Source organism: Gallus gallus, chromosome 12, assembly GCF_016699485.2.
Source record: "Gallus gallus isolate bGalGal1 chromosome 12, bGalGal1.mat.broiler.GRCg7b, whole genome shotgun sequence".
Taxonomy (NCBI): domain Eukaryota; kingdom Metazoa; phylum Chordata; class Aves; order Galliformes; family Phasianidae; genus Gallus; species Gallus gallus.
The window spans coordinates 5,853,781-5,863,724 of record NC_052543.1 but is presented as its reverse complement, the minus strand read 5'-3'; the positions used below and the strand labels follow the sequence as shown (position 1 = coordinate 5,863,724).

Sequence of the window (9,944 nt, the reverse complement as noted above, 5' to 3'; positions counted from 1 at the left end):
TAATTTTACTGTCTGATGGAAATTGCAGAGTTGCTCATCAATGTCTCCTTCATAATGCATTTCTTACAATTGTTTTGAAAGGTTCTGAGTATGCATTTATGTCAGATATTTAATTGCTTCAGGTCTTAAGTGCACGTTGATGTTGTTTACGAAATAGTAAAAATCACCCAGGTCTAACTATATGAGAACAACAATACTCCAATAATACAGAATAGTTACTCATCATATACTGCAGATTAAGATACACTCAGATTGTGAAACCAATTTTTAACAGCTAGGAAGCACTCTGTCTCACCTCATTCAAAGCAAAGTACTCATTATCTACTCCTTAGCCACTCTGTTGTAATCACACCACAATCGACTGTAAATGTGAAGTATTGATTTGATCACGGGCTAATTTATCCCATCCTTCCCTAACATTCAAGCCTTTTCTGAACTTCTCTCCAGAACACATCCATGAAAGAAGGTTACAAACTGTGTGACAGAGTACACAAAGAAGTGTCTGTTTTTTGGGAAGCAATTTAGCATGTTGTGCCTTGATTTGCCAGAATTTTTAATATTGTAAATATTTCTGGGCCCAGTTCTCAGTGACTTACACTGCAGCACTGAAGTTCAGCCCTTCTCTAAAGTCACACCATTTCATTATGGGCATTCAGAAAATGAGCAATATACAAACACAAGCTGCATTGAGAAGTGTACTGTCCAGCACAGCACAGCTGCCTAGGACAGAACAGGGAATATGCTGACAACTACCACACTATAGCTGAATAAATACTGGAAAAAAAGTATACTCGTAGGTAAATAAAAAGTCTTGTGTAAATTTACTTGCTTAGAATAGATGAGAACCGGTGAACTTGATAATGTAACTTGCAAGTGGGTAACATGTCAGCTATGTCCCTGGATGACATCCAAACTCTCTAAACAGAATTCAAATACTTTAAAATCAAAATGATTCTTCCCTTGTTATTGCCCCTTTCCTCACTGAATATTTAACCAACTTCATTCACTACATAGTAATTAATTCAAGGAGCTTGACTTTTCTCATGTAGTGAACGGTAAAGAGATCCTACCGTTAAACAGATGGTGAAATAATTATACATGTGAGTGAACATTATCAATAAGGTAAGACTGCAGTATCAGTCTGGCTTTTGACTTACAAAATACCATGTATTTTTTTGAGTACTTTAAGGTGTGTCCAAACTTCTAAAAAAATCAAATTAATAAATACAGAAATTCTATCATATGGAACCACGGTAATCCCTACATACATCATCCATTCATTTTAAGTTTTCAGCAAAAAAATACCTACAACCAAGTGAAATGAGCACTACAGTATTGTCCTCTAGTACGAAGTCCAGTAAGCACCTTGTGGTAAAGCATACATTTTGCAAGGTATTTACAAAAAATAAAAAAAGGCAAGGGGGGGGGGGGGGAGGGAGGGGAATGCTTAATTGAAATGTGTGCTTCTTAGATTCCATTTCAGGCTCAGAATGCTTAAATAATTACAGATCTATCAGTGCTGGTTAAATCTTCTCTCTCTCTTTCCCTCTTCCCATGTTGACCTACCACACTTCTGAGCACGACAGGAAAAGATCAAGCCAGCATAAGGCCAGCTGACGAAATCCACCTACTTACTGTGCTGTTTGGAGGGGCTCCAAGCTGCTCAGGCCACAGTCACCGCTGCATTCACCTGGCTTGTAGAGTTCACGTCCCACTGAGTTCCCTTTCTGGCTTTCTTAACCTCTTTCTGCACTTTGGTCTGCACACCACTTCTTCACCTATGACATGAAGAGTACAGGAAAATAAGTCTTCCTATTCAAACTACACAGAAAGGATATAGGATGTATTTGAAGGATACAGCAAGCCCATGCTTTTATTATAAAAGCACTGTTTAGCCTAGCTGTTAGTAACACTGTAAGTAGCACAACCAGCATAGTAACAGTATAATATATTATGATACATAATGTAAACGTTGAGAGGCGACACCCACCTCCGCAGTGATGTTTTTGAACAGGGAAGAGAATTCAGGTTGCGTTTTTAATCGGTAAAGTCTGTTTTAACCAAATTGCCCCACACCTGCGTGCCTTGAGGCGAGCCGCAGAGTGCCCGGGCGTGCAACGAGCCCCTTATCGACCTCAACCATGCCAGGGCGGCAGGGCAGGGCAGGCCCGGCCCTTCTCCTCTCTTCACCCCTCCGCCCCCCCGGGGCGCCGGCCCGCCCTGCCCCGCCGCTGACGTCCCTCCGCCCGCAGCGCACTGCCGCCCCTTCCCGCCCCCAGCGGCGGCGCTCCCTGTGGCGGAGCATGGCTCCCCCCGCGCCCCGGGCGCTGCTCCTCCTGCTCCTTCTCCACCGCCTCGCCGCCTCCTCCAAGCTCAACATCCCCAAAGTGCTGCTGCCCTTCACCCGCGGCACGCGCGTCAACTTCACGCTGGAGGCCAGCGAGGGCTGCTACCGATGGTGAGTGCAGGTGCCGCCGCTCTTTGTCCGCCGCTTCTCCCGGCTGCACCTGCGGCGTTCCCTCCCTCCGCCCGGGGGGAGCACGCGCCCCGACCTCCCGGCGCCGCGCCGCTGCGGGAGCCGCGCTGCCAGGCCGCCCGCCACGCGGGCTCACGTTGCTTCGGCGCCCCGCCCGCTCCCCATGCAGAAGCCCCGAGGGGAAAGGCTGGGCAGCTGCTTGCAGGCTGTCGCTGTTCGTAACGCGCGTTACACGCGCTCTGGAGAGGAGCATCGTGTGGAGAGAGGCTGAGGAGGCCGTGCGGAAGGCGCTTGCTGTGGAGAAGTGATCTTCCCGCCATGGTCGGGCGCCTCGTGTTCCCGCCCCGCTCCCACACGTGTCCTCGCACTGCAGCCGTGTTGCCGCCCACGCTCGCCCTGCAGCAGCACAGGTGTGGGCGCACCACCCGGGCTGCACGCTCCGTCACCACTGTCGAAATACCCCTTCCTCGCTGAGTAAAGAGGGGCCGACGGGTCGGGCTTTGGTTACCAAGCTGAACGAGGGACTGAATGACAAATAGCTGCTGCAGATTTAGAAACTGTGTCGCGGCCTCCGTGTTAAATGAGTGTTATCAACTCCTTATCCTCTCTTTAATATGCCTAAACTATAACTTAGATGAGCAGGAAGATTCTATTGAAGAAGCTGTGGCAGCCAGCTTATGTTCAGGATGAGGCCGAGCAGGTGCTGGCAGCTTGCAGTTGTTATTTGGTAGCTGGCAGTTACTGAAACACATTGTTTTAGGCCTGTTTTCACTGTATCGGTGTATTTGTGTTAATACCCTTCCCATCCCTGCCTAGTTCTGTGGCTTAGGTCTATGGCAACTCAGGTGTTGGAGGAGGCTCTTGTATTGGAGCATCCAAAGTTGGCTGGGAGCAAGTTAGTAGATTCAGCTGCCATGTGGTGATGTAATTTACTTACATGGACTGCTTTAGTGGCAGAGTGCAGGGATTTTCCTTCCTGTAGTCTTTGGAGGTAACTGAGTCCCTTAAAGGCTTTGCTGTGGGCGGTGAAGTACATTCTAGAAAGGTAGAAACAAACTCATCAAAGCACTAATCAAGTCTGGGAGGTGTGGGCAGCCTTCCCTGTTCTGCCAGTGACCAGCTGGCTGATGCTGGGCTGGCTGCTGCCCTTCCTGCACGTGCCAGGCCCTGTCAGAAGTATGTGGGCATCTGGACATCGTACTAAGTGCTACAGATGGAAGGGTAAGATTGTACTCTAGGGAAATGCCAGATTTGGTCCATTAGGGCCAATGAAGGTGATCCATAGGCATTTCAGAGCATGTTACACTGGTAGTTTGCCATTAGTCATGTCCCTTGTGCACGTTGGCTTCAGCAACCTCTTCCTCTGTATGTCTTTAGAGATGAATTCTGGTTGAGAATTAAGGAACCTATACCAGCTTCATACAGGCTGCCATCATTTTCTGTACTGGGGTTGTAAATGTGTATTTGTTCACTTCTGCTTTGCAGGGTCTGGCAGGATGTGGGTGGTAAAACTCAACGTGTGCTTGCAAAACCGTCAGAAGGAAGCAGTAGCTGTGTGTGTAGGACTGAGCAGAAGCAGTAATGCTTGTCATGCTCTGAGTGTGTTTGCTAGACTGCATCTGCATCTCTCTTTCTGCATCCTTGCCCTTGTGGGCCTTGAGATGTAGGGAATTAGAAACGCATACAGACTTTGCAGGGGCAAGTCTATATTGACTTGCTGACAGGTTTCCTGTACTTTCTTGAAAAGGCTGTTGTTAGTAGCCGCTAATGGAGAGAGGCCATTAAACTGCAGAAGTTTGGAAGTACCAAATATAGTGAGCTCAGAAGTAGTGACTGTATCTGTAAAATAAGGGTTAGGTTTCCATGTGTAAAAGCAGAAATTATATGTTTTAGGCTGTTGGTGTGTCTGAGGAAGGGACTGAGGTTGTCTAATGCAGATGATTGTAGGGTGGGAGGTAGCATAAGAATGCTGCTCCCATGTTATCAGCATCTGTCTTCCAAAGTTGTCCTTTGAGTATTTGAAGCAATGCGTTAGTCATGCCAAGCATCCAGGATTTCTTGTCTATGACATGTTGTGACTTAATTTCTTCCAGCTTCCCTTTGGAGCTTACCTTTCCATGTTTACCTCTGAAAGCAGGAGGTTTCCAACATGATCAAAATGATCACTGTGATGCCTGAAAATTCCTCAGATATTTTTTGATGTTTTTAAGGTACTTGTGCTTTCAGGTCTTTGGTTACCTTTATGTTCGTTTTCCTTTTTTTTTTTCTTTCTTTTTTTCTTTTTTTTTTTTCTTTTTTCTTTTGGTAAAAGCTTTATTTTCAAACACGGTTTTCCTACCTGTTAATTTTGTACTATCTTCTGGGATAAGATGGCCTGTGCAGATATATTCAGCATTTTAAATAATCATCATCATATTAAATCACATTTTTATTTATCTTTTAATTACCATTATCCTGAAGTTACACCTGGCAGATTGAAAGCATTGAGAAGCAGAATTCTCTCCTTGAAATCTGCCTCAACATAATAACTACTGGAGGGAGTGGAAAGCAGAAGCATTTTATCTGAAGGTATACAGCATGGCAGGGTATTTCTACCAGAAGTTATGTGTAGCATCTAGATATGTTGACATGTTTGTAACGGTATTATTTCATGTCTTTAGAATTGAGGCTTATGGTAAGAATCATTAGGAAGTTGAGCTTCTGAAGTTAGCTTTGAGAAATAGAAACGGTTAAATTTAGATCACTATGGTCAGTTTCCTTATGGAAAGATTACAGCTATGCAAAGATGACGATGGCTGCGTAATGCTTGTTGCCAGCATAATGATGGAGAGTTGATTTTTCTTGAAAGGTTTTGTATGTGCTGCTGAAGCTGCTGGTGGCACAATTGAAGCTGCTGCCCTCGTGGCAGACTGCTGGCTGAGATGCAGTGGCTCCGTGCTGTTTGGGCTGTCATGGATGGTACTTTCTGAGAAACCAAAGCCTACATGCAACACTGCTGTTGCAATAGATGGCCGGCAAAGCTTGTTCTCTGACTCCTTATCTTGCATTTCTGTTATTGGTTTGTAAATCAGTCTTATCACTCCATGAGATATATCTGATGGCTTGCAGTATTCTGTAATAACACAGCAGGGCTGCTGACCAAGTCTGTAACCTTGTTTTGCTGCTGACAATCTAAAGATATTCTGTTTTTTTTTTTTTTGTCACTGCTGTTGTTTCCTGGATACCTGTGTTAGCAGGAGTCTACAAAAGCCTTGTCTTAGTTTCTAACTGAAAAATTCTAGTGCAAGGCTCTGATTGTCACTTCCTTTGCTATAAAAATACTCATTATGTAGAGAATGTTACTGCCTGCTGTTCTTACCCCTTCCTTCGGTTTCCACCTGCCCTGCATTTCCCACTGGCAGTGCCACGGTAGAGGATGGTAAAGCACTGCCTCTCCTCTAGGAGGTGCCCACACTTCAGCGGGTGCTTTCTTAGCTCCACTGGGAGCTCCTGTGGCTGTAGAAACAGCTCAGGATCAGCCTGAGGTTGGGTACAGAGGCGGGCTGTGCTGCTGTGGCTCTATATCATTGGCATTATGGTGGCTTGAAACTAGAGCAGGTGGCATGAGTGCCTGGCATAGATGTTCTGTCAGAAGGTACCTTCTGAAGAGGTACAAGAAGTAGTTGTGCTTTTTCTCTTAGCAAATGCAGTGCAAATTTACTCTTGAGGAAGCTTCTGAATTGGAGCACATCATGCCGGGGAAGGAGGACAGTGAGAACAAGTTAGTTTGGCAGCTGTCATTGCTGGACACCTATGAATTGCTCTAAGAGTTTTGCTCAGGTGTGGATCATCTAAGCTTGAACAGTGTCTACATGTGACAAGGTTTCATAGGCTGAATAATCTGAAATAATGGAAGTATAATCTGGAAAATGCGAAGTCTGCGTTTCGGAGTGAAACTACCATTTTTCACTTTATTTTCTATTTTGAAATCAGGCTAAGCTAATACCAGGAAAACACATGTAGGCAAACCTTTACTTGTTGCATTCTTTTAGTTGCACGTTTGCAGTTCAAAAACACTGAGCTGACTAGCAGGGGGACAGTGCAGCATGATGTTTCCCCTTCTGCGGGCAAGAGACAAAGATAAGCACTTTCAGTGAAATGCTTTGGGCCACCTGTTGATTTGACAAAGATTACAAGTTAGCAGGGCTGGGTTGGATTGTGAAAACAATCACCACTGGCTTAACTTGGCCTCCTCTGAAGTTAATGTGCGCGTCAACCGATCACTTTATAAATCTCATGAGTGAAAGCTTCATTCTTGGCTCATTTTGTGGCGTGTGATGTTTCCATTTGCCTTTAAAGCAGAACTGGATGGAGGATTTCTTGCTGCTTTTTGTTTTCCCAGTGCATTGCAAAGCATTCTATGAGAGGACTGAGTGAGCAATAGAGATAATCTCCTACTGGATAGTTGCAAATCCTTAAGATTTGAGGCAACTCTGCCAGATTTCCTCTGTGCTTTTTTTTTTTTTTTTTTTTCCTTCCTTTGGCATGGGTTCAGTTCCCATATCCTTGGTTCTCTAGGAATATACTTCTGATCATACAACTACAGTTGCCTGTATGCTGTTCTGCCTCATGTGCTCTTTTTTGTATGCCAGCAGTGTTAGTCCCTAGAGTGGGCTAACACTGCTAGCATACAAAACAAGAAGAAGTAAGGCACCTACTGCATTGGTCAATCTAGTCCTATAAAACTCTTTAAAACCTTTACTGTCTGCTTTCTCTGGTTGTGCATCTGCCTACGTTCCTGAATATTCTGAAATACTCAATTCAGTTAAGGTACATCTCTGCAAAGGTGGGTTTTTGCTCATTTAATCAGTTACGTTTAGTCCAAAGAGCTGACAAAGCAATGTAATACGTGGAAGCAATACAAATTAGTTGTGTTTTGCTAGACGTAAGGAAGTAATGTTTGCCTTATCTTTAAACCAACTGATAAGAAGATTAAATATAATCCTTGAAGTATTCATATGTGATATCACAGAGCAGTAAATAAAAATACAGGAATGGAGCTGGATAGATCTGTAGATGTAATCTTGCCACTCAGTTCTGTGTCCAAGGGAGAAAAGCTTATGAATGAAATGAGAGGGAGGGCTGGCTGTCATTATTGCAACTTCTGAGATTCTCTCTGTAAGTAGGATTTTATTCATGAGGAAATAAATATTGGCACTTCTCTGAGTTTTTTTCCACCTCCTTTTTTCTAGTACCCTCCCCCCCTCCCTGCCTTGCTCTTTCTCCTAGAGGCTGGTATGAGATTGAGAGCTAGTGCCAGACATGCTTCCCATTGCTTGCTTGTCAGGATCTAATTTCGACCTCTGACAAGCATAGCTTTCAATATATATCACACACTGACGTGCTGCTGAAGACCTGCTGTAGGTGGAAGGTGATATAATTTGCACTCTTTGGTGTCATTTTAAAGTAGAAGTTTCTTGTCTGTCTAGGACACAGGAGTGAGCCCTTTGTGTCTTGCAGCAGAGTAATGCCACTATAATATATTGCCTCTTTGATTATGCCTTATCCTTTCTGTGCTTGACCCTGACTCAGACATATCTGAAAACAAAGTGTGTTTTTTTTGATGTTGACAAATGATATAGAGGGATCATCAAGTATTTTGTGGGTTTGGTTTTTAAAAAAGCAAGCAAACAAACAGAGCAGACATCATGCGGATTGCTTCATGATGTAAATCTCAATAGGCCTTACATCACCTACCCAGTTCAGGTAATTGCCTCAGATAAGCAGGCATCCTGTCAGTAATAAAATTAAAAATGTAGTGTTAACTAAGAGTTAGCCCATATCCAGCTGTAAAAGCGTAGAAATTTCTTTATAATTGTAGAGTTTATCTACATTTACAGCTAAAATTTAACTCAAACTATTTGTTTCTTTGTTCCTGCCTTTTTCTAATGTGGAAATTATTCTGTAATTCACTTTAGTTCTATAGTGCTACTGTTAGTGCTAACTGTAGTTGTTATGTACTACATTACTTAATGATATATTAAAAGAACAAATACAGAATACAGTGAAACCCCTGTTGTGTTGTAAACAATCAATTTCAGACTGTAAAAAAGTCAAATCTCCAATTAATCAAAAATTCTCATGGCAGAGAATATTAAACAATGTGAAGAACTAAATAATAAAAGTCAATTCCATAGGTACATGCTTATTTCAAACTGCCTGAATGCTTAAGTCAGATCTGCAAGCTCAGCTTAAAAAGCCTGCAGAAGAAAGGATTGCCTGGTTGTGAATACTAATCTTGTTAAGGAACTTGCTAAATATTAGCAAACTGTTTCATGCTTCCTTAAGAAGCTACAGAGTAACAGGAAAATAATGAATTGGTGATTCTGAAATAAGTAACTTTATAGCAGAGGTAAGTGTGCTCGTAACATACAAACATCCCATTGTTTTAGAACCAGTGTAAAGCCAGTATAAAAATACATTTATATTTGTGTGCAGTGCTTAGGTATCTCAAATCTAACAAATAAAACATTTTGAAAATTCCAAGCTAGCAGTTATGACTGTTGTTTTAAGATCCTTTAAGACTGGCCTTTCTGTAAGCAATACGTTGCTGGAGGCACACCCATATTATGAATTCATAATTCATTGAATTAATGGATCTTGCCCAAGATAAGCATATTATAATGCTTTGTGGTGTCTAATGAACCTGTGTGCCTCCAATTAGCAGGCACAATTAAAAACGTTCCAGCTGGGCCTTTGTGCCCTTGGATGACAGGCTTCTGGGGCCTCGCTGCCTGCACAGGTATAACGGGATAAAATCCAGACCCATATGCAGGGCATCAGAGAGGTGGCACGGAGTTATTTTTTTGTTTCCTGTGAAGTTTTGTAAGGAACGCGATGTTCCTGCCTCACTGACTGCTTTGAGCTGAATAGATATTTTGTAAATAGATATATTGTTTTGCACAGTTGGATTTGTCTCCCAAGTTGTGTTTTTGACACTACTCCATTGCTTCCAGGCAAAGTGGTCAGGGTTTGCCCGGACTGTGACTGGTATCACTTAGAAAGCTGAGCACGTCGAGATATTTTATGAAATGGGTACATTGTTAGTCAATGAGAAAGCTGTCCTCACTCCTTTGGATTGGTTGGTTATCCCAGCAATAGAAGTAAGTAAAACCAGCCTCTGTGGAGACAGGTATGCGTGGTACTGCTGTTGGTTTGCAACCTGCCACCAAATTTTTGCTGATTTAAAGATATTTCCTATAGATAAGAGGTAGATGTTTTTGAATCTCCTTCCAAAGAAAAGTCAGAATCCAGTTAATGTCATCATCATAAGCAGGTGGGAGTTTACTAAATGGTTTAGATTGCATTTGTCAGACAGAAAAATGGCTTCATCAGAACTGTAATAAGTGATCAAGCCAGAGGTTTTGTAACTCTGTAAACAGCTGGAGATAGCTCTTAAGAGGCTGAATTGCACCCACCTGTGAAGTTG

General features: G+C 43.1%; 2 protein-coding genes across 7 annotated transcripts in view; one reads left to right on the top strand and one right to left on the bottom strand.

Annotated features, from left to right (window-relative positions):
- Window positions 1-2,822, bottom strand: part of HDAC11 (histone deacetylase 11) — a 45,406-nt gene extending 42,584 nt beyond the window's left edge. For 2 of the 4 annotated variants that reach the window (XM_046899893.1, XM_015293066.4), the window contains exons 1-2: window positions 2,454-2,509; window positions 1,636-1,778 (exon numbers count right to left, since the gene is read on the bottom strand). The gene's annotated coding sequence lies outside the window, so the exon portion shown is untranslated. Of the gene's footprint in view, window positions 1-1,635; window positions 1,779-1,990; window positions 2,510-2,612 lie in introns of those variants that run through there. The other 2 variants (XM_046899894.1, XM_025154462.3) reach the window with 2 other exon arrangements.
- Window positions 2,272-9,944, top strand: part of NUP210 (nucleoporin 210) — a 59,789-nt gene continuing 52,116 nt past the window's right edge. For all 3 annotated transcript variants that reach the window (XM_015293448.4, XM_025154545.3, XM_414320.8), the window contains exon 1: window positions 2,272-2,458. In XM_015293448.4, the coding sequence (XP_015148934.2) occupies window positions 2,304-2,458 (155 nt within the window). In that variant the 5' untranslated portion in view covers window positions 2,272-2,303. The remainder of the gene's footprint in view (window positions 2,459-9,944) is intronic.